The following is a 27740-nucleotide window of genomic DNA, read 5'->3' as shown; positions in this document are numbered from 1 at the left end:
CACGATGTCAGGAGTTCGAGACCAGCCTGGTCAACATGGTGAAACCCTGTGTCTACTAAAAATACAAAAATTAGCTGGGCATGGTGGCAGGTGCCTGTAATCCCAGCTACTACTTGCAGTGGGCTGAGATTGAGCCATTGCAATCCAGCCTGGTGAAAGAGCAAAACTTGTCTAAAAAAAAAAAAAACCATTCCATAAAGACTTTTTTTTTTTTTGAGAGACGAATCTCACTCTGTCGCCCAGGCTGGAGTGCAGGGGTTTCGCTGTGTTAGCCAGGATGGTCTTGATCTCCTGACTTTGTGATCCTCCCGCCTCTGCCTCCCAAAGTGCTGGGATTTTAGGCGTGAGCCACCACGCCCAGCCCATAAAGACTCTTGATAAGTGAGTATCCTAGTTCTCAGCTGGTGAGCAAACCACCAAATAAAGGCTTCAATTATACTTCTGTCAGGTTACTTTTTAGTTTACTCTCTTGTAAGAACTGCTGGCACTGGCCGGGCGCGGTGGCTCACGCCTGTAAGCACAGCACTTTGGGAGGCTGAGGCGGGCAGATCACAAGGTCAGGAGATCGAGACCATCCTGGCTAACACAGTGAAACCCCGTCTCTATTAAATAAACTACAAAAAATTAGCTGGGTGTGGTGGTGGGCTCCTGTAGTCCCAGCTACTCGGGAGGCTGAGGCAGGAGAATGGCGTGAACCCAGGGGGCGGAGCTTGCAGGGGGCGGAGCTTGCAGTGGGTCAAGATGGCGCCACTGGACTCCAGCCTGGGCGACAGAGCGAGACTCCATCTCAAAAAAAACAAAAAACAAACTGCTGGGATTTCAGGAAGATGCCTATGATTGCTTCTAAGCCCGGTTACCATTTTAGTTAGTACTGCCTTACTCTCCTGTTGGTTACTATTTTCCTTAACATCTTTACATAACTGATTGTAAACTGTTCTTACAATCTTTATTAGGCTTTAAAGAACAAGCAGGTTTTATGAGAATGGGGCTCATAGCTCATTGAGACGGTAGACTCCCTTAGGTGAAGTGTTTGTGTGTGTACCTTTGTAGTATTTACGAGATTGCAGAAGCTTTCATGCCAGATGGGTGGTAACCCCATAAAGAAGTAGGGAAGTACTTAAACTTCATCCTGAAGGTGTCACAGCTGTTTTAAAGTTCCATGATTGGGCAGTATCTTGGCAGAACACACTGAAGCAGAGCCACAGCCATTTTTGCCTAGCATTATTACTGACTTGTTCTGCATGATCTAATTGAGTAACATAGAACCTTCAAGCATTAGATCTGTCAGGCTTGAAACTTAGAGCAAATTTTAGTGACATGTTTGATAGATGTGACTTACTTTTATTTTTTTAAAAAGCAATATACTGTGCTTTAGGTGTGGTTTACCTTGTTGAATACTGCAGATACTATTGTGTGACCTTTCTGCGTTTATTTAGAACCTTTCCCCAGTTAAGTATTCCCTATGACATCACTTTTGTTGGCTTCATAGTATTGTCAGACTTACTATAATTTACCAATCCCTAATTGTTGAATATGTCAACAATTTGTATTTTATTTTTTCTAATTAAAATAACACTACACTGAACATCCTTTTGTATAAATATTTACATCTGTCCTTTAGTAGTTAAATGTGTCAAAGGTATATGGTTTTTTAAAATTAGTATTTTACCACAGACTCAGAAATTCTTACTAAAGGGGTATGTGCTTTGTGGTCTTGGCTAATTTCTGTATATATTGCTACATAAACCTTTTTCTTTTTTCCTGAAAAGTTTTGTTGAGGGAATCATTGTGCAACTGTTATCTAGAAGAAGGCAACAGTTAAGAGCCTTTCTTTCTTTCTTCCTTTTTTTTTTTTTTTTTTTTTTTTTTGATACGGGAGTCTCGCTCTGTCGTCCAGGCGGGAGTGCAGTGGCGCATTCTCGGCCCACTGCAAGCTCCGCCTCCCGGGTTCACGCCATTCTCCTGCCTCAGCCTCTTGCGTAGCTGGGACTACAGGCGTCCGCCATCACGCCCGGCTAATTTTTTTGTATTTTTAGTAGAGACGGGGTTTCACCGTGTTAGCCAGGATGGTCTCGATCTCCTGACCTCGTGATCCGCCCGCCCCGGCCTCCCAAAGTGCTGGGATTACAGGCGTGAGCCACCACCACACCCAGCCGTGTTTCTCTTTTGACTCAACTTTGGAATAGTCTGGGAGAAAGGAGAGTTAACTTTCCTGAATGAGTGAATTTTTTTAAAGAAATTTCATAAAATAATTGGTTTAATTTTTGTCTTGTTTCTAGCCCTTTAACTACAAGTAAAAATGAGGGAAGTAGTCAAGAATAAGGGAAGCAGTCAAGTAGAGAGGACAAAGGACTAATTCTTTTAAAGTCCAGCATCTTGTTAGGTTCAATGGATGATGGAGCTGTGGGAGACAAAAATTAATGAAATAGAAAAAAAAGTAGACTTAATTGGGTACTTGGGTAAATGATTTTTCTGAATAACTGCAGAGCAAATGGAGAGTGAGGAGAGAGTTGAGTTACAGAGGAAATGTGATTGTGGTGGCAACAGTTTGAGTTTTAGTCTAAAAAAAAAAGTCATTGGTATTAAATGGGACCAGTAGGATTTTTTGACTTTTCACTGTATACCCTTTTGTGCTATTGAAATTTTTGAAAAAAAAGTTTTGTTTTTTTTTTTTTGAGATGGAGTTTCACTTTTGTCACCCAGGCTGGAGTGCAATGGCGTGATCTCGGCTCACTGCAACCTCTGCCTCCCAGGTTCAAGCGATTCTCCTGCCTCAGCCTCCCAAGTAGCTGGGAGTACAGGCGGCTACCACCATGCCCGGCTAATTTTTGTATTTTTAGTAGAGACAGGGTTTCATCATGTTGGGCAGGCTGGTCTTGAACCCTTGACTTTGTGATCCGCTTGGCTTGGCCTCCCAAAGTGCTGGGTTTACAGGCATGAGCCACCATGCCCAGCCCAAATTTTTTTAAGACTAGATTCTTCATGTCAAAAGACAAAGCTAGAACGAATGGTGGATAGAGGTTATATGGAGAAATATTTTTGTAGATGGAAAACTTGCTAAAAACGAAGTTCTTAGTCACAGAATTTCAGGTAGAAACTAAAAGAGATGTTATAGAAACTAAACTAGGGATGTTGTAGAGGGGGTTCATACATAGGGTAGTCTGGACTAGAGAAACCAAGGGATAAAAGAGGATTAGCTGACTCAGGATAACATTTGAGGTTTGTGAAGATGAATTTGTCCTTTGAAACAGATCTTTTTAGAAAGGTTGTTTCATAATTTCTGACCGAAGTATTTGTTACATGTAAAATAAGTAAGAACGGACTTGAGGCCAGAAAGCTGTGGATGACAGAAGGGATTGGTGCATTCTCAGTGAATTTTGGTACAGATTAGGTATGTGGGTAGTTTTTAAATACATTTACTATATATATATATTAATGAAAAATTGTTTCCTAAACTGTGAAAAGGCTTATTAAAGAAATTTAGAGGCTGGATGTGGTGACTCATGCCTGTAATTCCAGCATTTTGGGAGGCTGAGATGAGCACATCACTTGAGCCTAGGAGTTCAAGACCATCCTGGGCAACATGGTGAAACCCTGTCTCTACAACAAGTAAAAAAATTAGCCAGGCGTGGTGGCTCTTGCCTGTAATACCAGCTAGTTAGGAGGCTGAGGTATAAGAATCGCTTGAACTTGGGAGATGGAGGTTGCTGTGAGCTGAGATTGTGCCACTGCATTCCAGCCTTTGTGACAGAGCGAGACTGTCTCAAAAAAAAAAAAAAAAAAAAAAAGGCTGGGCGTGGTGGTGCACGCTAGTAATCCCAGCTACTCAGGAGGCTGAGGCAGGAGAATCTCTTGAACCCAGGAGGTGGAGGTTGCAGTGAGCAGAGATTTTACCACTGCACTCCAGCCTGGGTGACCGAGTGAGACTGTCTCAAAAAAAATTCAAGTTTCTGTGATATAAAAGAGGAAAACATCCTCACTTGAGCTAAATATATTAAATCCTTAGGAAGTAAATAACCATGTGATACTGTTGGCTCCCATTTAGTATCTTACCACCCCACCACTGTTTTATTGACTCTTCAGATCTAGTGAGTGGGCATCCTGTTTTAAACCAGAATGACAAACATGAGCATTTTTTGTAAAATCCTAAGGCCATCTATGTCTATTTTTGTCTTGCAGATAAATATACTTGTCTATCTGCCAAAAGGGTTAAGGAAATTTTATTTGTATTACTCATCACCTTCCTTGCTTTGTAAATAGATAAAATGCCTCTTTCTGCAGCCTCCTTAAAGGAGGACTAGAAGAGAATAGATAACATTGAATTTGGATCTCTGAACCATGCCCCTTGTATCTATCTTTCAACAAACGTTTGTGTTAATTGCTGGGATGGAACAGAGAAACAAGGCACCATCTTTGCCTTAGAAGCAGAGGGTTTTAGGAGGACAGCAAAATGGATAAAATATGGGATAAGAGCTGTAATAGAGGAATGAATACATTTTTGGCATTCTGGAGAAGTGATTAATTACTTGGGGGAATTTAAGAATTCATGGAGGCAATAACATTGGAACCCTGCCAAATAAGTAATAATAGAATGATAAGCACTCAAATGGCAGCACAGTGCTTGGCACATAGTACACACAGAAGCTTAGCTATCTTATCTAACACTGTAATTCTCATATTTCAGATAAAGGAAGAGGCTCAGAGGTTATTTATCCAAAGTCTCATAGCTAGTAAGTGTTGGAGTTGGTCTTTAACAGAAGTCTCTCCAGCGATGTGTTGGAGCTGGCTAGTTGGAGCCAGCTGTTTAGCTTTCAAGAATACCTTTCTGCACATCAAATTACATTATAATTACCATCGTATTAGGTAATATTCAAATTCATTACTCTTGAGGTTATTTACAGCTGTTGTATCAATATATAATATGCTGTTGCACACTGATAACACATTGGTAATCTGAAATCAGCTGTGGTGTTGTTGTTGTTGTTGTTGTTGTTGTTGTTTTTGAGACGGAGTCTCACTTGTTGCCCAGGCTGGAGTGCAGTGCAGTGGCGTGATCTCAACTCACTGCGTTCTCCACCTCCCGGGTTCAGGGCTGCCTCAGCCTCCCAAGTAGCTGGGACTACAGGTGCTTGCCACCACTCCTGGCTAATTTTTGTATTTTTAGTAGAAGCGAGGTTTCACCATATTGGTCAGGCTGGTCTCGAACCCCTGACCTTGTGATCTGCCTGCCTCGGCCTCCCAAAGTGCTGGGATTACAGGTGTGAGCCACCATGCCTGGCCCAGCTGTTAGTTACATCGTGGAAATCGACAAATGCTGTATATAAATCAATGTTTAATTTTTGCTGATTGTCTAGACTTCATAGTGATGGAGAAAATATTGATTGCAGATTAAATTTGTGTGTCACGACTGTAGCTCTTAAATATTTTTCTTCAATAACACAAAAATTTGTCCTGCACAGTGGCTCACGCCTGTAATCCCAACACTTTGGGAGGCTGAGGTGGGAGGATTGCCTGAGCTCAGGAGTTTGAGACCAGCCTGGGCAGCATAGCGAGACCTTGTCTCTACAAAAAATTTTAAAAAAATTAACCAGACTTGGTGGCGCATAACTAAAGTGTAGCTACTCAGGAGGCTAAGGCAGGAGGATTGCTTGAGTCCAGGAAATGAAAGCTGCAATGAGCTGTGATCATGCCACTGCACCCCAGCCTGGGTGACAGCAGGAGACTGTCCCTAGAAAAAAAATTTTTTTTGAGGAAATATTCTGATATTTGAAAAACTATTACCCAGTTTAGCAAAGAAGTTGCTCAAAACATGTTTCATGTTTGTATATTGGAACTTACACCTGGAGAGCCACTGAGTCTCTAACCCCGAAGCTCATGGACTACTCCATGATCTATAAAGTTTGCCAGATAGAAAAGTAGAGAAATGGCTAGGTGCAGCGGCTCATGCCCGTAATCCTCGCACTTTGGGGAGGCTGCAGCAAGAGAATCACTTGAACCCAGGAGTTTGAGACCAGCCTAGGCAACATAATGAAATCCTGCCTCTACCAAAAAAAAAAAAATCAGCCAGGTGTGATGAGGCACACCTGTAGTCCTAGTTGCTCAGGAGGCTGAGACAGGAGGATTGCTTGAGCCCGGGACATCAAGTCTGCAGTGAGTCATGATGGTACCACTGTACTCCAGTCTGGGCACAGTGAGACCCTGTCTTCCAAAAAATGGCATTCTAGTAAGAGCATGTTAAAAACATAGTCTTGAGAATGCTTATGGTATGTTTTCAGAATGAGAAGTTTAATGTGGTCTAGAATGGTAAGTGATAACGCTGGAGAGATTGATTGGGAAAGTATATGAAGAGTTTCAGGATTTTATTCTTTTTTTTTTTTTTTTTCCTGAGACAAAAATCTCGCTTTGTCCCCCAGGCTGGAGTGCGATGGCGCAATCTTGGCTCGCTGCAGCCTCCCCCTCCCAGGTTCAAGCGATTCTCCTGCCTCAGCCTCCCGAGTAGCTGGGATTACAGGTGCCTGTCACCACGCCCAGCTAATTTTTGTATTTTTAGTGGTGACAGGGTTTCATCATGTTGGCCAGGCTGGTCTCAAACTCCTGACCTCAGGTGATCTGCCTGCCTTGGCCTCCCAAAGTGCTGGGATCACAGGCGTGAGCCACTGCGCTCGGCCTAGGATTTTATTCTTTACCTGTGTTTTAGTTTGGTTGTAAGGGAGGGTAGTTAATTAGGGAATAACAGTTTGGAGGATGGGAAGGATGAAACACTTACTGAGCATTGACCTTGTTAAGCACCATGCTAGGTACTTTCATAGCCTTACTTTAATCCCCATACCAACCTGGGAGGCAGTATCCTGTATTTATAGATCAACAAATGGAAGCTTAGGAAAGCAACTTATCAAAACATCTATGAGGCTGGGTGAGGTGGCTCACGCCTCTAATTCCAGCACTTTGGGAGGCCAAGGTTGGCAGGTCATTTGAGGCCATGAGTTTGATACCAGCCTGGCCAACATGGAGAAACACTGTCTCTACTAAAAATACAAAAAAATTAGCCGGGCATGGTGACAGGCGCCTGTAGTCCCAGCTACTCAGGAGGCTGAGGCAGGAGAATGGTGTGAACACTGGAGGCGGAGTTTGCAGTGAGCTGAGATAGCGCTACTGCACTCCAGCCTGGGCGAAAGAGCGAGACTGTGTCTCAAAAAAAAAAATTGGCTGGGCGCGGTGGCTCATGCCTGTAATCCCAGCACTTTGGGAGGCTGAGGTGGGTAGTTCGCAAGGTCAGGAGTTCAAGACCAGCCTGGCAACATGGTGAAACCCCATCTCTACTAAAAAATTAGCTGGGTGTGGTCGTGGGCGCCTGTATTCAGGGGGCTGGGGCAGGAGAATCACTTGAAACCAGAAGGCGGCAGTTGCAGTGAGCCGAGATTGCTCCACTGCACTCCAGCCTGGGCAATGAGAGCAAAACTTCGTCTCAAACAAACAAAAAAATTAGCCAAGAGTGGTGGTGTGTGCCTATAGTCCTATAGTCCCAGCTACTCAGGGAGCTGAGGGATGAGAATCACTTGAACCTGGGAGGCAGAGGTTACAGTGAGCCGAGATCGCAACACTGCATTCCAGCCTGGGTGACAGAGCGAGACTCCGTCTCAAAAAAAAAAAAAAAAAAAAAAAAAGGTGGGAGATGGCTCAGAGACTAAACGAGATGCTTTTACAGTATTCTGGGGAAAAAAAGATGATGAGGGCCTGAACCAGGACAGTGGGAACGGGAAACTGGATATGAAGAATGTGGTAGACATATTTGTTGACTAGTTTTTCAAAAATTAAAGATGGTGAGAGGAGCAGCAGTTTAGGGTTAGGATTTGGGGTTGTATTGGCTTTTGGAAATAGTTGCAGGTGCCTGTGATAGTAGCAGCAGCCAGGTGATAGTAGGCAGCTGGGAATCTGGAGCTCAGATTGTTGACAGGAATTTGAATTTTCAACCCTCAGGATAGGTAAAGGCATGGAAGAGTTTGACTTTTCAAAGATTCTTGTAATAAGAATGGCTAACAGTTATTGAATGCTCTGTACAGTGTCTAGCATACAGTTGTCTTGAATGTATATTTAAATGTATGTTCATTTAATTCTTGTATCCTTGTGAGGTGTAGGTATAAGTAGCTCAGTTTTACTGATGAAAACATTAAAACACAGAAAAGAGTAAATAACTTTGCAAAGGCACATGAGATACGAAAGTAAAGCTGGTGTTCTAATTCTGCAGTGTGGTTCTAGAGCCAACACGAGTGAGAGAAAAGGACTATGGAAAAAATTCCCCAGAAATAACAAAATTTGAAGAATAAAGAGGGAGCAAGTGAAAGAGATTGAGAGAGAATAGTTTGAGTTTTAGAGAATAAGGAAGGGGCTATTCAGGTTGAGTATTCCTAATTTGAAAATCTGAAATGCCCCAAAGTCTGAAACTGAGTGCACACATGACACTGAAGAAAATGTTCATTGGAGCATTTCCTATTTTGGATTTTCAGATTAGGGATGCTCAACCAGTATGTATCTACAAATATTCAAAAAATCTGAAATCCAAAACATTTCTTACCCCAAGAATTTCAGATAGGGGATACACAGCCTGTATGGAACTTCAAGCAGTATGGTAGAGTACACTTAACTCAGAGGCTGCAGAGAGGTAACAGATGACTGCAGATGCCAGTGATGTCTGTTGAATAAAAAGTTGCTTTGCTATTAGAGACTTGAAAGTTTTGATCTCCGTACTTCATTCAAAAGACTCTGCATGTTTCTTTATCTTTGTGTTTGCAGAGTCGGTATCTTTCAACCTCTGTTCCAAGCCTTAAAGAGCTATTATAAAGCTCTTTTGTTTGCCTAGTATGGGCTGTTTTGGTAAATTAGACTATGTAAAAATGTCTGAAATACAGAGTTGAATATGAAGAATGGCAGCATTTTGATTTTGATGTGGCTAAAGATTGATCCAGGGAGGACTGCTATTTTTCCATGCTTAAACATTTGTGGGACAAGGGCTAGTTGGCAATGCTAGAATTGTTTAGTATATCTTGAATAGTTTAAAGCAAGAATCACTCAAGTATGAGCCATTCTGCTTACCTACCAGAAGTAAAGATTACTCCTCTAACAGTTTTTAGCATTGGAATTCTTTTTTTCCCTGCAAACAAAACTTTTCTTGGAACCTCATGAATGATTTTTACATGTTCAGCTTCCCTTCTCCCAGAAGATACCTGAAGCATCTCTCCTATGAAGCATAATTTGAAACACACTAGATGACAGTGAATTTTTTAAAATGGGAATGATGCATGGAAGATGAGGTAGAGGGATCTGTTTTGATATGGGAGAAGTATGAGGATTCAGCAAGTTCAGCATCTCTTCTAAAGGTGTTGGGTGATTTAGTCTGGGCGCAGGTTTGGAGGGATGAGGAAGAGTTACCCAGGAGGGAGATAGGGAAGGCTTACAGCATTGGCTTTGCCTGCCTGCCTGCCTGCCTTTAAGGGACAACATGATGAAGGACTGTTCTTATAGTTCCTTAGGAGTTTATGTAGAGGAGAAAAAAAAGCTCTTTTCTTTGAATTAGGGCAAACGTTCTCTTCCTGCTTTTTTACATTCATCATTGAAATCCTGTAAGTCTGCACATGAGCAAGGAAAAAGTGGCAGCTCAGATCGTTGCTTCTTTCTCCTACACAAAGCAGGTAACAGTTTAAATATGCATGCTGCTGCCACCTCCTGGACCAAATTCTAGTTCCAGTGGGCCCAATTAGTAGTACCCTAATGCTTTTCATTCCTTGCCGAATAAACAAATAGTCCCTCGTTGAACTGATTTAACTCCAGTTAGCCATTGGGAAAAGATATCAAGGAATTACGATGTATCAAATGAAACATTCTAGGGCAGCATATATTAAAGTACTAATTGATACAGTGTGAGACCAAGTATAGAAAAATAGCAAAATCAGTTAGAGCTAGAGTTACCAAGAAACTTTTATGGAAGACTTAATTTGAATTGGGTCTAAAAGGATGGGTAGGAAAAGACAGAAAGATGAAAATGGCCAATCCCCTGTGTGAACTGTTGGATATAGAGTGGGAAGGGACAGGGGCTGGCAGTTGTTCTACTTTCCAACTCATTTGCACTTGGTATTGCAATTTCTGTTGGTTCTCAAGAGATGTTCAGTGTGCCTACTGCTTATGTCAGAATTCCAATTTTGCCTATATCACTTGGTGTACTACATGAAGCCATTTTAAGAAGATAGACTTAAAAGCTCTTCATGTGAGTTTTTTTGAGTAAGTGTGGATAGCATATAGAACTTAAGCGTTTGCATGTAAAAATCTTGCAATGTGCAAACTATAAATATTTGCAAGTTTTGCATTTGTTTTTATTATAAAATGTAACCAAATTATAAAAAGCGTAGAAAACGAAAGAAATCACCTGTAATTCCTGTACTACAACAAAACTACTCATCTTGGCATTTTTTCTTTTCTTTACCTATGTAATTAGTTTATACAGTTATAATCATCTTGTATATAGTGTTCATTTCATCCTCTTTTTCTTAGTGCTTTAGGTATAATATTTACCCATATTTAGGCATTTGCTGGATATCTATAAGGCGCTTGTCATATATCCTCAGTCTCTTGTAATAATCCTGTAAAAGAGTGAAGATTATCTTCATCTTCCAAGTAGAGACCTGAGATTGAATAAGGAAAAACTAGATCACTACCTAGGAAGTAGAACTGGGATTTGTTTTGCCCCAAGGCTCTTTTTGTTTTTAGGCCATGCTATATCTTCATACTTATTTAAAATTGCTAACTGGCCGGGTGTGGTGGTTTACACCTGTAAACCACCTAGGATCACTTGAACCTAGGAGTTGGAGACCAGCATGGGCAAGCAATAATAAAAAGAAATTAGCCAGGTGTGGTGGCATGCACCTGTGGTCCTAGCTACCTGGGAGGCTGAGGTGGAAGGATCCCCTGAGCCCAGGAAGTTGAGGCTGCAGTGAACTAGGATCATATTACTGCACCCTAGTGTGGGCAACAGAGTGAGACCCTGTCTCCAAAAAACTAATAATAATAAAATTGCTAACTGTGTTTTCGTATCTGCTGATGCCTGTAGTCAGTCCCCTTTGTGGACATATAAAGAGAACATAATTAGTTGGAACGTAAGTATGTAAGCACTCAGTTTTAATTTTCCCATCACAAGTCTCAAAATGGAATGAATTAGATCTACTCTACATGACCTCCATGACCATTTGCTGAAGGTTGTAAAAGTTGCTGCTAATTACAGGCAGCAGGAATAAGGAAGAGTATAAACGGTTCTGGATAATGCACAGCGACAGGTTATTATAAGTAGGACCGTTTTAGTGTACCCCACTGTCATGTTATACATGAACTGCAGGGTTACCTCACTTTGGTGGCAGAGCTAGAATTAGAACCTAGACAAGTTCTTGGCTAATTCAAAGTTTTAGTTATGGCAAAAGTTACTTTAGTTGAGGTCGGTGGGCCTGCACAGTGGTGAGGAGAGGGGAAGTACGGTGGACCTGGACGTGAGAGCTTCAGTATATAAATGCCAAAAAATGGTAACTGATTTAAAACAACTTTTGAGTCACCTTGAAAGTTTAAAAAATACATTGATAACCTAGGTTCTACTTACAGACTTAACTGAATTAGAAATTTTATTTAATAAGCTCCCTAGGTATTTCTTGTAGGATTAGAAATGATTGAAGAGAAGTTTTTCAGTTAGTACAGAAAGTACCCTCTGAGAGTTCTTACTTTGAGATTCTTGTTCTCCCTTACCTACTGAATGAGCATCTTTGGAGGTGAGGCCTTGGAATCTGCATTTTATCAGCTCTACAAGTGATTCTCCTGTATTTTAAATTTGGGTGTATAAAGTTGATATTGGTAGAGCATGAATTATGGATTTTGTGGTCTTGATAATAAATATATAGGTACTGGAAAGACCTGGGGCTCTGGAGGAAGAGTTGGTTTCATATCTGCCGCTGTCACCAATATTGAAGATGGAAAATCCTCTGAGCCTAAATATCTTTAAAACTTAGGGAACATACCTAATTGGGTTAATAGGAAGATTAGATATACAATCATGCATCCCTTAGCGATGGGCATATGTTCTGAGAAATGCATTGTCAGGTGATTTTGTCCTGCAAACATAGTGTACTTACACAAACCTAGATGGTAGAGCCTACTACACAACTTAGGCTATATGGTATAATCTGTTGTTCCTAGGATACCAACCTGTACAGCATGTTACCGTACTGAATAGTATAGGCACTTGTAATGCAATGATAAGTATTTGTGTATCTAAACACAGAAAATGTACATTAAAACACAGTATAAAAGATAAGGGGACTGGGTACGGTGGTGCACGCCTGTAATCCCAGCACTTTGGGAGGCTGAGGCGGGTGGATTACGTGAGGCCAGGAGTTGGAGACTGGCCTGACCAACATGGTGGAACCCCATCTCTACTAAAAATACAAAACCTAGCCGGGCGTGGTGGTGCACACCTGTAATCCCAGCTACTGGGGAGGCTGAGACACGAGAATTGCTTGAACCCGGGAGGCGGAGGTTGCAGTGAGCTGAGATCGTGCCACTGTGCTCTAGCGTGGGCAACAGAGCGAGACTCTGTCTTTAAAAAAAGAAAAAGAAAAACTTACATTTTTAACATCTTTTTAAAAACTATGGCAAACACATTAGCCTAGACCTACACAGGCTCAGGATCATCAGTATCAGTGTCTTAACCACCACATCTTGTTCGATTGGAAAGTCTTCAGAAGCAGTAACACACAGCTGTTATCTCCTAAAATAGTACCTTCTTCTGGAATACCTCCTGAAGGACCTATCAGAGGCAGTTTTACAATTAGCCTTTCTTTTAATAAGTAGTACATTCTAAAATAATGATTAAAAGTATAGTAAATATATAAGCCAATAACATAGTAGGGGGTGTGTGTGTGTGTGACGGAGTCTTGCTGTGTCACCCAGGCTGGAGTGCAGTGGCGCTATCTTGGCTCACTGCAAGCTCCACGTCCCAGGTTCACACCATTCTCCTGCCTTAGCCTCCAGAGTAGCTGGGACTACAGGCGCCCGCCCCACCACACCTGGCTAATTTCTTGTATTTTTAGTAGAGACGGGGTTTCACCGTGTTAGCCAGGATGGTCTCAAATCTCCTGACCTTGTGATCCACCTGCTTCGGCCTCCCATGGATTACAGTCGTGAGCCACCACACCTGGCTTTTTTTTGAGACAGAATCTCACTCTGTTGCCCGGGCTGGAGTACAGTGGTGTGATTTTGGCTGCTTACTGCAGCCTCCACCTCCCAGGTTCAAACGATTCTCCTGCCTCAGCCTCCCAAGTAGCTGGGACTATAGCCGCGTGCCACTACACCCAGCTGATTTTGTATTTATGGTAGAGACAGGGTTTCACCATGTTGGCCATGCTGGTCTCAAACTCCTGACCTCAGGTGATCCGCCTGCCTCTGCCTCCCAAAGTGCTGGAATTACAGGTGTGAGCCACTGCGCCTGGCCGAGTTTGTTATTAAGTATTATTTATTATACATAATTTTACGTGCTATAGTTTTATACGACTTGCAGTGCGGTAGGTTTGTTTACACCAGCATTACCACAAACAAGTGAGTAATGTTTTGTGCTACATCGCTAGGTGATAGGAATTTGTCAGCTCCATTATAATCTTACTGATCTGTCATTGACTGAAATGTCATTATATCGTGCATGAGTGTGTGTGTGTTTGTGTGTATTTTTTTTTTTTTTTTGAGAGGAGGCCTCACTTTGTCACCCAGGCTGGAGTGTAGTGGCCTGATCACAACTCATTGCAGCTTTGACCTCCTGGGCTTAAGCATACTTTTTCTTGCAGCCTTCTAAGTAGCTGGGACCACACAGGTGTTCGCCACTATGCCTGGCTAATTAAAAAAACTTTTTGGAGAGATAAGGTTTCACTGTGTTGCCCAGGCTGTTCTTGAATTCCTGGGCTTAAGTGATCCTCCTCCTTTGGCCTCTCAAATTGTTAGGATTCCAGGTGTGAGCCACCATGCCTGGCCTAATGTTTAAAAATTTCTGGCTGGTGCGGTGGCCCATGCCTGTAATCCCAGCACATAACGGAGGCCAAGGCAGGTGGATCACCTGAGGTTGGGAGTTCGAGACCATCCTGACCAACATGGAGAAACCCCGTCTCTACTAAAAATACAAAATTAGCTGGGCATGGTGGCGCACGCATGTAATCCCAGCTACTCAGGAGGCTGAGGCAGAAGAATCGCTTGAACCCAGGAAGTGGAGGTTGCGGTGAGCCGAGATTGCGCCATTGCACTCCAGGCAACAAGAGCGAAACTCTGTCTCAAATTCTAGTAGAGTCAGGTTCTCAGTATGTTGCCCAGGCTGGTCTCAAACTGCTGGTCCCAGCCTCCCAAAGTGCTGGGCTTGTAGGCAGGAGGTACCATGGCCAAAATAGATATTTTTAATAAAATATTATAGCCTTGCTTTAAATTGGAGAACTGATGAAAAATACTTTGTCTCTTTATCTGGGGAAGTTAGCATCTTAATTATATATGACTTGATGTTTCATATATATATGACTTGAAGTCTAAAGTCAAGTCATTAGACTTATTTAACTTATTCACGGCATTGGAGACTATAAAGGTTGATTCTATTAAACCATATCAAGCAATGGAAGTAATTTTTGTGTCATCACATCACTTTTAAAAACACATTTTCCTAGCCGGGCATGGTGGCTCACGCTTGTAATCCCAGCACTTTGGGAGGCTGAGGCGGGCGGATCACGAGGTCAGGAGATCGAGACCATCCTGGCTAACACGGTGAAACCCCGTCTCTACTAAAAATACAAAAAATTAGCCGGGCATGGTGGCGGGCACCTGTAGTCCCAGCTACTCGGGAGGCTGAGGCAGGAGAATGGCATGAACCCGGGAGGTGGAGCTTGCAGTGAGTGGAGATTGTGCCACGGCACTCCAGTCTGGGCAACAGAGCAAGACTCCGTCTCAAAGAATGCTTAAGAATGAGACTCCGTCTCAAAGAATGACTCCCTTCTAAGCATTTTATATTGTCAGCTGGGGTGCTGAACTTTGGGTTTCTTTCAAGGTTCATGGGGGCATAGGAAAAACTAGTTGAGTGCTATATAGATTTAATTTTGTGGGAGAGATAAACATTTACCAGATTTTAATGTTAATAAAATTATATCCAGGTGAATATGAATATGCCTCAGTTGTGTTTTATGGCCCACTTGAAAGTGAAGGGAGAGGGAGGGATAGAACAGTGCAGTAGTAAGTAGAAAGGTTATTAAGCTTAAATAGAGGGAAGCCAAATAGGCAGATTTACTGTTTTTGAATATTATATGAAGAGATTGCATATGTGCAGACTTTAACATTGCCACCTTATGGCTTTTTGTATATTTCCTCCAGAGACTGAATTTTCTATTTTATTTAATTTTTAATTTTTATTTTTGAGACAGAATCTAGCTCTGTTGGCTAGGCTGGAGTGCAGTGGCGCGATCTTGGCTCACCCGGGTTCAAGTGATTGATTCTCCTGCCTCAGCCTCCCAAATAGCTGGGACTACAGGCATGTGCCACCACGCTTGGCTAATTTTTGTATTTTTAGTAGAGATGGGGTTTCACAATGTTGGCCAGCCCTGTCTTGAGCTACTGACCTCAAGTGATCCACCTGCCTCGGCCTCCCAAAGTGCTGGCATTACAGGCATGAGCCACTGCACCCAGCCGAGTTTTCTATTTTGTAATGATAGATTTAAAGTGAGGAGGACCTAAGGTGGATGGGTGGATAGAGATGTCGACATTATTTCTAGTTATTTAAGCCACAGACCAGATCTGTCTGGACTTGTAGTTTCCTAATTTATTCATAGTTAATATCTTTAATGTTTTTATTTGAGACAGAGTTTTGCTCTTTTGCCCAGGCTGGAGTGAAGTGGCATGACCTTGGCTCGCTGCAACCTCTGCCCCCTGGGTTCAAACAATTCTCCTGCCTCAGCCTCCTGAGTAGCTGGGATTATAGGTGCCTGACACCAGGGCTGGCTAGTTTTTTATTTATTTTTAATTTTTATTTTTTATTGAGATGGAATCTCCCTCTGTTGCTCAGGCTGGAGTGCAGTGGTGCGATCTCAGCTCAGTGCAACCTCCACCACCCAGGTTCAAGCGATTCTCCTGCCTTAGCCTCCTGAATAGCTGGGACTACAGGTGTGTGCCACCATGCCCAACTAATTTTTTGTATTTTTAGTAGAGATGGGGTTTCACCATGTTAGCCAGGATGGTCTCGATCTCCTGACCTGGTGATCCGCCCACCTCAGCCTCCCAAAGTGCTGGGATCACAGGCGTAAGCCACTGTGCCCAGCCAATTTTTTTTTTCTTCTGGGATTATGGGCGTGAGCCACTGAGCCTGGCCGACAATTTATAATTGTGTATATTTATGGGGTACAAAGTAATCTTAATTTTTTCAAAGAACCAACTTTTGGGTTTTTTTTTTTTTTTCCTATTATATGTACTTTAACTCATGCCAGCTCATATCTTTATTATTATTATTATTATTTTTTAATTAATTTATTTTATTTTTTTTTGAGACAGGGTTTCTCTCTTGTTGCCAAGGCTGGAGTGCAATGGTGTGATCTCAGCTCACTGCAACCTCCATCTCCCAGGTTCAAGCGATTTTCCTGCCTCAGCCTTCCTAGTAGCTGGGATTACAGGCATGTGCCACCACGCCCAGCTAATTTTGAATTTTTAGTAAGAGACGGGGGTTTCTCCATGTTGGTCAGGCTGGTCTCGAACTCCCGACCTCAGGTGATCCGCCCACCTCAGCCTCCCAAAGTGCTGGGATTACAGGCATGAGCCACTGTGCCCGGCCCAATTTTTTATTTTTATTTATTTTTATTTTTATTTTTTTGAGACGGAGTTTTGCTCTGTCACCCAGGCTGGAGTACAGTGGCGTGATCTCAGCTCACTGCATCCCCTGCCTCCTGGATTTAAGCAGTTCTCTGCCTCAGCCTCCCAAATGGCTGGGATTACAGGCGCCCACCACCACGCCCGGCTAATTTTTTTTTGTTTTTTTTAGTAGTGGGGGTTTCACCATCTTGCCCAGGCTGATCTTGAACTCCTGACCTCGTGATCCACCCACCTCGGCCTCTCAGAGTGCTGGGATTACAGGCGTGAGCCGTCGTGCCCGGCCCCAATTTTTTATTTTTAGTAGAGATGGGGTTTTGCCATGTTGGCCATGCTGGTCTTGAACTCCTGACCTCGTGATCCACCCACCTCGGCCTCCCAAAGTGCTGGGATTACAGGCGTGAGCCATCGTGCCTGGCCTCAATTTTTTATTTTTAGTAGAGATGGGGTTTTGCCATGTTGGCCATGCTGGTCTCGAACTCCTGACCTCAGGTGATCCCACCTTCCTCGGCCTCCCAGAGTGCTAGGATTACACGGGTGATCCACCGTGCCAGGCCTTAATGTTTTTTTGTTTTTTGTTTTTTGTTTTAAGATGAGGTCTCGCTATGTTCTCTAGGCTGAAGTGCAGTGACTATTCACAGCTGTGATCATAGTTCATTACAGACTCAAATTCCTGGGCTCAGATGATCCTCTTGCTTCAGCCTCCCAAGTAGCTAGGACTGAACAAGGTGTAAGGCCCTCTGTGCCTGGTTTAAATTCATCTTCATCTGTTACCCAGGCTGGAGTGCAGTGGTGCAATCTCGGCTCACTGCATCCTCCTGCCTCAGCCTCCCCAGCAGCTGGGACTATAGGTGTGTGCCAGCATGCTGGCTAATATTTGTATTTTTTTTGTAGAGACGGGGTTTTGCCACCTTGCCCAGGCTGGTCTCGAACTCTGGCCTTAAGTGATCCACCTGCCTCGGCCTCAAAGTACTGAGATTACAGACATGAGCCACCACACCCAGCCTGTAATTATATAAACATTAAAGTCTTATTAAGTGTTAAATATAACTTAGTGCACCTAACTTTTTTGCAGAAGAAATAAATTCATTTCTTCCCTTCCCCCCAGTTTTATGTTTTGAAATACATTTTTAAAAAAAGTTTTTTGAGAGACAGGGCCTCTGTCACCCAGGCTGCCAGGCTAGAATGTAGCGGTGGCATCATAGCTCACTGTAACCTCTAACTCCTGGGTTCAAGCTGTCCTCCCACCTCAGCCTTCCAAGTAGCTAATCCAAGTAGCTAGGATTACAGGCACGCACCACCACATCCAGCTAAGTTAAATTTGTTGTTGTTGTTGTTGTAGAGACAGGGTTGCCCAAGGCTGGTCTTGAACTCCTGGCCTCAAGCACGTCCCCTGCCTCAGCCTTCTAAAGTGTGAGTGGCAGATGTGAGCTACCATGCTGGGCCTTGGAATAATTTCAGATTTACTCTTCCACATTTTGCCACATTTGCTTTATCATTTGAATGTTTTTAAAATGTGTATATATAATGTTTTCCTGAGCCAGAGAGTTACAGTCTAGACATCATGTCTTTTCTCCTAGGTATTTTAGTGTGTAGTTCCCAAGAACAAAGACATGCAGTTACATAACCACAGTGCATTTATCAAAATCAGGAAATTTAATTGACACAATGTTGTTACCCACAGATCTTATTCAGACTTTATCAGTTGTCTTAATGTCCTTGATAGCAATTTTTTTGTGGTCCAAGTCTAGTCCACGAACATTTGGAGACCATGGTTTCATGTCTCCTAAGTTGTTATTTGTTGTTTTCATTGTTTTGAGATAGGGTCTCATTCTGTTGCCTAGGCCAGAGTGCAGTGGCACGATCATGGCTCACTGCTGCCTTCATCTCCCCGGGCTTAAGTGATTTCCCAGGTTGCTGGGACTACAGGTGCATGCCACCACACCCAGATAATTTTGTGTGTGTGTATGTGTGTATGTATGTATTTGTAATGTAAGACACGGGCTTTGCCAGGTTGCCCAGGCTGGTCTTGAACTCCTGTGCTCAAGCTATCTGCCAGCTTCTGCCTCCCAGAGTGCTGGGATTATAGGAGTGAGCTATTGCGCCCAGCCCTCCTAAGTCTGTCTTCACTGGTTTCAAGTCTGTCTTCACTGGTTTCAAGTGAGGTTGTATCCTTCTCAGTGCATCATACTGGGAGGTACAAGATGTCTGTTTATGCCATTACTGATAATGTTAACTTTGGTCACTTTGGGTAAAGTGTTGTCCACCAGGTTCTCCACTTAATTTTTTTTTTTTTTAATACGTGGGAAAATAGTTTGACACTATGTAAATAACTTGTTTCTCATCAAACTGTCTCCTTTTAATTCTAGCATTGATAATTCTTGCTTGATTCAGGTATTACTATGATAGGTGTTTACTTACCATTAATATTACGTAATGCTCAAGTCACAGATTTGGCCAGTGGGAGGTCCTTCAAGAAGGAGCCTACTGATGCCCTGGCTTCCCACTCTGTTTCCAATCTATACTTTTCCTTCTCTCTTTTTTTTTTTTAATGATGGGGTCTCATTTTGTCACCCAGGCTGGAGTACAGTGGTGTGATCAGGGCTCACTACAGCCTTGACCTCCTGGGCTTAAGCCATCCTCCCAGCTCACCCCCCAAGTAGCTGGGACCACAGGCACATGCCACCACCATGCCTAATTAAAAGGTTTTTTTTTTTTTTTTTTTGTAGAGACAGTGTCTCCATATGTTGGCCAGGCTGGTCTTGAACTCCTGGCCTCAAGCAGTCTTATCTGCCTTGGCCTCCCAAAGTGTTGGGATTACAGGTGTGAGCCACCACTTCTGGCTGTTTTGGTATTGTTGTGTTAAAATTGAGAAAGTTTGACTTTTGAAGCAATATTGAACATAGGTATTTGTGAGACTTAAAATTGCACATTATAAAGAGGAACAAATTTGGTGTTTAAAGAATGAGACAGTGCTGTAGTAAATATAATTGCATGATGCTGTTTTGAATTTTTTCTTGACTATTTTAAATGCTGTTAAGTATGCCAACTAACTTAAATATAAACATGTTTCTTAGGAAAAAGGACATCTATAGTCTAAGTTTCTAATTCAGTGTTACAATTTGGGACAAATAATTTATTGTCTGTATTTCTGGAGTTACATTAAGAGATAATAGGTGGAATTTCATTTTATTTATTTATTTTTTATGTATTTATTTATTTATTTTTTGAGATAGAGTCTCACTTTGTCACCCAGGCTGGAGTGCAGTGGCACGATCTCGGCTCACTGCAAGCTCCGCCTTCCGGGTTCACGCCATTCTCCTGCCTGAGCCTCCTGAGTAGCTGAGATTACAGGTGCCTACCACCACGCCTGGCTAATTTTTTGTATTTTTAGTAGAGATGGGGTTTCACCGTGTTAGCCGGGATGGTCTCGATCTCCTGACCTCGTGATCCGCCTGCCTCGGCCTCCCAAAGTGCTGGGACTACAGGCGCGTGCCACCACGCCCAGCTAATTTTTGTATTTTTAGTAGAGACGGGGTTTCACCATGTTGGCCAGGATGGTCTCAATCTCTTGACCTCATGATCCACCTGCCTTGGTAAAAATGTAAAATTTAAAAAATTCTGAGGCCAGGCGCGGTGGCTCACGCCTCTAATCCCAGCACTTTGGGAGGCTGAGGCAAGCAGATCACGAGGTCAGGAGTTCGAGACCAGCCTGGCCAACATGGTGAAACCCCGTCTCTACTAAAAATACAAAAAATTAGCTAGGCATGGTGGTGGTGCCTGTAATCCCAGCTACTCAGGAGGCTGAGGCAGAATGGCTTGAACCCGGGAGGCCGAGGTTGCAGTGAGCGAAGATCGCGCCATTGTACTCTAGCCTGGGCTACAGAGCGAGACTCTGTCTCAAAAAGAAAAAAAAAATTTTTTTTTTAAATTCTGTGCATGAAGTAATGTGTGAAATGGAAGAATTTAGGTTAAGTTTCTGAAAGACTCATAAACAGTGATTCTTAAGAAAATGAGCATTGGGATTTATTTCAGGGAAAACGTAAGTATTGTAGTCAGATTACCACCTCCCTAGGGAAGGAGGCCAGATGTGTGGGTTTGTTTTTTTTTTCTGTCTGTGGACTAAGGGCTTTCTATATGTCAGCTTATTAATTCTCCATAACCCTGTGAGATACTTACCTTCACTTTACAGAAAAGGAAATTGAGGACTTATGAGTATGTCCAAGGCCTTGGGACTAGTTTGGGATTTGAATTTAGGTCAGTCTGACTCTAACACTCTAGTGTACTATGTATGTATGTATTCTGCTTTATCTGACCAGTCATGTATGTTTGGGTTACTTCCATTAGGCCCATATTTTTGGGGGGCCTGACAACTAAGTATTAATCTAAACAGTATAATAGGAAAGCATGTAATGAATTTTCAAGTCAAAAGTAATTTTGCATTAAGGTGTTTAAGTGTTTAAAATAAAGTAAAAGCCAGTTTTTCTTTGTGGGGAATGTTCTACCTAGAATAATTAATTTTCTAATAATTCTAAATAATTAAATTTCTGTTGAGTTATTCTGTGAAGTTTTTAAATTCATAAGCATGTTCAGATAATTTTTAACCATTTCAATTTTTTTCTTACCTCTGTAGGAACGTCAAGGTCGTGGGAAATAAAAGGCAGTTCTACACAGACTGCAGCAACGGTTGCATCTGCATATCCTAAGAGGAAAAAATGACCTTCAAGAGAATTAGGACTTTTTTCTTAATTTCACTGACTTCAGAGACGATTGCAGACTTGCAGTTTAAGTATTGGAATTTCACAAAAGACATAGGACTTAACTGGAAAATGAAAAAAAAAAGAAAAAGAAAAAACTAAACAAAAAATCCCTCTAGGTAGTTTAGGTGAAAAATGTCCCTTTTATTTTGGCTTTGGTTGTGATTTCAGAGCATAATGCTATGTTTTTTTGTCTTTTTACTATGTTTTTCGGATTTTTAAGTCCGTAAGTGCATACAGTTTTCTCTAATTTTTAAACCCTTTCCTCCTCCCATTTTGACATTTGCACTTGGAGAACACTTGAGTTGTGAAGGTTTTGGGCATCCACCCCAGAAAGTGGGAATTTGATTTTATCCTTCCGAACTGGAAGAACATTTTTATGAAGAATTTTTGTCTAGGAGAATATAACAGTGTTACCCAAGGTTGTGTCTTTAAGGGTGGTTCATTTTCTCTGACCTTTTGTTACTCAAAGTAAAGTACTAGGAGTCCTAAGAAATGTTCTGTTCTTGTACATTATACTGATTAAGTCAGGATTAATTTGATTTCAAAGCTAAGAACAGTGGTAAAAACTCGTTTACAGAAATGCATTTTGGAAGAGAAAAATACTGTAAAACGTGTAGTGAATGTTTCTTCAGTTTCTTGTTCAGCCAATGAGGAAAGGGCATTGCCTTTCTTTTTACCATTAATCACTTCTCAATAAACGTGAGATCCTGTTGAGCATCACTTCTAGTACCATTTAGTATTATTTGAGTCTGCTGTGTTTTAAGAAATATTTGGAGTATAAGGGGGTATAACAGGTGAGACAGCAACTAATTTTACAGAGTTTGTGCTAAGAGTAAACACTTGAGGCTTGCTTTGTACCCAGGGCTGGTTAACCATGACCTCTGCAAAAGCAAGGTGGGCTGATATTCATAATGCTTTATTTCTGGATACTTTGCAGAGAATGTAGAGTCATTGCTAAATCATTTGTTCAACAGATATTAAGACTATTGGGTGTCTGGCACTATGCTTAACTCCATGGAATCTGGCCAGCTATCTTAGATGCAGAGGAAGTAGAGCCCAGGAAATAAGTGTTTAATTTGAAATATTGGTTTTAGATAATATTCCATATGGATGCAGATCCCTGACAATAAAATTTCTGTGGTCTTGGGTCTTTGGGAACCTTATAACAATTGTAATAGTATTTCATTTCTTCTTATTTTCAACAGTTTTAGAGGCTTCTCTATCTTAAAAGATTTTTAGCTCTTAAGATGTTCCCATTTTAGGCTGGTCACAGTGGCGCATACCTGTAATCCCAGGACTTTGGAAGGCTGAGGCGGGTGGATTACTTGAGGTCAGGAGTTCGAGACCAGCCTGGCCGACATAGTGAAATCCTGTCTCTACAAAAATTAGCTGGAGGATGGTGGAGCATGCTTGTAATCCCAGCTACTTGGGAGGCTGAGGCAGGAGAATTGCTTGAACCCAGGAGGTGGAGGTTACAGTGAGCCAAGATTGTGCCACAGCACTCCAGCCTGGTGACAGAGCAAGACTCTGTCTCAAAAAAAAAAAAGTTTCCATTTTTAGAGTTGCATGTGTGAAAACATCTAACATTTATACTAAGAAAGGGTTATGGAAATGGATTTTAATACTGTTGGACAGAGTCGTGCCCTCAAAATTACTGAGTTCTACACAGCCCAGGACAGTAAAGTCAGGAGTGCCAATAAAATTATTAAATGCTGGTTTCTAAATAGCTAGTTTGCTTGCTTTTCTTTCTTCTCTCTCTCCTTCCTTCCTTTCTTCCTCTCTCTTTCCTTCCTTCCTTCCCTTTCCATTCCTTCCTTCCCTTCCCTTTCCTCCCTTCCCTTCCCTTCTTGCCTTCCCCCCTTCCCTTCCCTTCTTCCCTTCCCCCCTTCCCTTGCCTGTCCTTCTTTCCCTTCCCTTTTCCTTTTCTCTTTCCTTTTCCTCTCTTTTCTTTTCTCCTTTCTTTTCCCCTCTTTTGTTTTTTCAAGACTCGGTCTCACTCTGTCTCCCTGGCTGGGGTGCAGTGGTGCGCTCTCAGCTCACTGCAACCTCCACCTCCCGGGTTCCAAGTGATTCTCCTGCCGCAGACTCCTGAGTAGCTGGGATTACAGGTGTGCGCCACTACGCCCGGATAATTTTTGTACTTTTAGTAGAGATGGGATTTCACCGTGTTGGCCAGGCTGGTTTCGAACTCACAACCTCAGGTGATCTGCCCACCTCGGCCTCCCCAAGTGCTGGGAATACAGGCGTGAGCCACTGTGCCCAGCCAATAGCACCATTATTGACATTTGCAGTCAAAAGCTTTTTTTGGCCTGTCAGAGGCACAGTACAATATTGCTAAATATTTCTGGCTGCCATCCTTTTTGAAGCACATTTACCTCAAATTTTGGGGGAGTTCCTTGTGTTTTTATCAGTAGGAAGGTGCTAGATTTCTTACTAATATGTATGGCACTCATCGTTTTCACTTTTAGCCCAAACTTCTGTGACTTGTAGAGGACTCCCTTGGGCTTCTTTAGTATTTGACCTTGAGAAGGGAAAATCCAGAGAAAAGCAAATTCAAAAGCAATTTTAACTAGATTTTCCTACATAGTATTTCAAGTTGGATATGAGATTATTCGAGATGATTATTTGCAATTTGAAATGTTAGCAACATAGTAGTTCCTAGTATTTTATAGCACACATAGAAAGTAGTGTTTCAGCTTTTAAGAGTAGACTGAAAAGAATTTGGAGCCCCTAATAAGGTTGCATACTTAGCCTTCCCTTTTGGATTTGTGAATTTTAGAAAAACCACACTGGCTTTTCTTGTAGTATAAAAAATCAGACTGTTCTTTACTAAAGACTCCAAAATGCAGCTAAACCAGTTTTCTTATTGTTAAAGACAGCTTTGCCAGTATTTTTAATAGAGACAGGGTTTCTCCATGTTGGCCAAGCTGGTCTGGAACTCCTGACCTCAAGCGATCTGCCTGCCTCGGCCTCCCAAAGTGCTGGGGTTACAGGCGTGAGCCACCGTGCCCAGCCTGAGGCTGGTGCCTTGGGAGGCCGAGGCAGGCGGATCGCTTGAGGTCAGGAGTTTGAGACTAGTTTGGCCAACATGGTGAAACCCCGTCTCTACTAAATATACATAAATTAGCTGGGTGTGATGGTGTGCACCTGTAATCCTAACTAGTCAGGAGGCTGAGGCAGGAGAGTTGCTGGAACCTGTGAGGCAGAGGTTGCAGTGAGCTGAGACACCACTGCACTCCATCCTCAAAATAAATTTCACTTTCCCTCAATTTTATTTTAGCTGTATTTGATTGGTTATCTTCTCTTAGTGTGTTCCATTATATAAAACGTTCTGAAATAATTTTAGACTTAGGCAAATGTAGTATGGAGAGTTACCATACTCTTCACTCAGCTTTTCCCAAATGTTAACATCTTGTATAACCATAGTAAAATTATCAAGACTAGCAAATATTGATGCAGTACTATTAACTAATTTGAGTTGTGTCAGTTACACTGTGTCGTCTTTTGGGGTTCAGCATCCAATCCAGGATCCCACATTGCATTTAATTGTCTTTAGTCTCTTCTAGCCTGTGACAGTTTTTCAGTTTCCATTTTTTGACACTTTTAGGGAGTACTGGCCAGTTACTTTATACAATGCCCTTCCAGTCGGATTTATCTGATCATTTCTCACTATTAGATTGAGGTTATTCTTTGACAAGAATGCCACAAAAGCACCGTGCCTTTTTCAGTGCATTGTATCAGGATACATGATTGTGACATGATTTCATACTGGTGATGTTAACTCTGATCACTTGGTTACAGTGCTGCCAGACTTCTCCATTGGAAAGTTATTAATTTCCTCCTTTGTACTTAATATGTAACTTAGGGGATCGGATATACTTGGAAACTTTTTTCTTTTTGGAGACGGTCTTGCACTCTTGCCCAGTCTGGAGTGCAGTGGCACAATCATTCCTCACTGCAGCCTCAACCTTCCGGCCTCAAGCAATCCTCCCGGGTATCTGGGACTGCAGGCATGTGCCTCCATGCTTGGCTTATTTTATTTTTAAATAGGGATGAAGTCTTGCTATGTTTGCCAGGCTAGTCTCAAACTATCTTCCTGCCTCAGCCTCCCAAAGCGCTAGGATTACAGGTGTGAGCCAAGGCGCCCAGCTGAAACTATCATTCTTTGACCCACTAACTTTGGGCAGCTATGGATTGTTATTGCATGCAACAAGTGTTCCTGTGCCATTTGCCAAATGTTGCTTCACGATTTCTAGTCCTTCTACATTTATTAATTAGCACTCTAATTAATAAGGAGGTGTCCCTTCTCTGTATTCAGTATATCAGTATGGATTCACTTTTGCTCAAATTGTCTCAGCTTTGGCCATTAGGAGCTCCTTAAAATTGGCTCCTTTGTTTTCTTGACATGCTGTCATTATTTTTGGTGGTCTGGCTTTGTGGCTTATGCCCGTAACCCCAGCACTTTGGGAAGTTGAGGTGGGAGGATTCCTTGAACCCAGGAATTTGATACCAGCCTGTGCAACATATTGAGACCCGGTCTCTACAGAAAATAAGCCGGGTGTGGTATGCTCCTGTAGTCCCATCTACTGGGGAGGCTGAGGTGAGAGGATGACTTGATCAGGGGAGGTTGAGGTTGCAGTGAGCTGCCTAACAGCAAGGCCCTGTCTCAGAAAAATTTTCTGGTGTCTGCCCTTCCGGTACTGTAAGATGTTCCCTGGGAATCTTGTATTTTCTGCCCCAATTCCATTTTTTTCCAAGAAATTCTGCTTCCTTTTATTGGAGAATGTTTCAGAATTATCGAGGTGTTTTTTCGTTTTGTTTTGTTTTTTTGTTTTTAAGATACAGCGTCTCACTCTTGCCCAGGCTGGAGTGCAGTGGCGCAGTCTCGGCTCACTGCAATCTCTGCCGCCTGGGTTCAAGTGATTCTCCTGCCTCAGCCTGCTGAGCAGCTGGGATTACAGGTGCCTGCCACCGTGCCCGGCTAATTTTTGTAGTTTTAGTAGAGACGGGGTTTCACCTTGTTGGCCACGCTGTTCTCAAACTCCTGACCTCGTGATCCAGCTGCCTTGGCATCCCAAAGTGCTGGGATTACAGGCGTGAGCCACCGTGCCCGGCCCTATTGAACTTTTTTTTAAAGGCAATTCTTCAAATTGCAATGGATTATTAAACTGGGACTTATTACCAGGGTAAGTGGAGAATTATTGAGACTAATCAAAACACTTAACCACTTTATTTTGTCCTCACCTTTTAAAAAGCTACATGTGAATGAATCCTCTGGAATTAGAGGGCTTCCACTTGACAGTACTTCAGCTAGGGCATGGCTCAGTGCTCATGGGTTTACATCCTTTCACGATGTCTCTGTTAAGCCTTGTAAATAGAGACCCCAAAACGTTAGAAGTCCTACCTAGAATGTTTGAAGTCCTGGTTCCCACACCTTGGAGCTTTCTCTACCAGTGAGAAAGTAAATGGTCTTGTAATAAAAGTTTTTGGCCGGGGGCAATGGCTCACGCCTGTAATCCCAACACTTTGGGAGGCCAAGGCGGGTGGATCACCTGAGGCCAAGAGTTCAAGACCAGCCTGGCCGATATGGTGAAACCCCGTCTCTACTAATGTCTACTAATAATACAAAAATTAGCCGGGCGTGGTGGTGCACGCCTGTAATCCCAGCTACTCGGGAGGCTGAAGCAGGAGAATTGCTTGAACCCAGGAGGAGGTGGAGGTTGCAGTGAGCCGAGATCATGCCATTGCAGTCCAGCCTGGGCGACAAGAGTGAAACTCCGTTTCAAAACATACTAAAAAAATTAAGTTTTCGTTTTTCATTATGGAGCTAACATTGCACTTGATGTTACCACTTATTTGACTTTTATTTGAAAGTTGACTTGTGGCCTGCGTGTCATGAATGTTTTGAAAATGAGAGTGGAAGTAAAGGTGTCCCTAGGATTCAGATCTGTAAGTCCACTTGCAATCAATTTTTTCTGCCTTAGGAAGCAATGCCACTTTGTCATGAGCATCGCTCATCGCTAGTGGTTTCTGGGCAGCTGGTGCACCTCCTTACTACTGAGAAGCCTTTGGAACTGT

General features: G+C 42.5%; 1 protein-coding gene across 1 annotated transcript in view; it reads left to right on the top strand.

The window, feature by feature from the left end:
• YTHDF2 (YTH N6-methyladenosine RNA binding protein F2) overlaps window positions 1-22382 on the top strand; it is a 33237-nt gene extending 10855 nt beyond the window's left edge. The window contains exon 5 of the mRNA XM_001154190.8: window positions 21536-22382. Coding sequence (XP_001154190.1) covers window positions 21536-21559 — 24 coding nt within the window. The 3' untranslated portion in view covers window positions 21560-22382. The remainder of the gene's footprint in view (window positions 1-21535) is intronic.
• Window positions 22383-27740: the final 5358 nt, after the last annotated feature.

This window comes from Pan troglodytes, chromosome 1 (assembly GCF_028858775.2).
Source record: "Pan troglodytes isolate AG18354 chromosome 1, NHGRI_mPanTro3-v2.0_pri, whole genome shotgun sequence".
Lineage (NCBI taxonomy): Eukaryota > Metazoa > Chordata > Mammalia > Primates > Hominidae > Pan > Pan troglodytes.
Note: the sequence above shows the minus strand (reverse complement) of the source record. Positions and strands in the feature narration are given on the sequence as shown.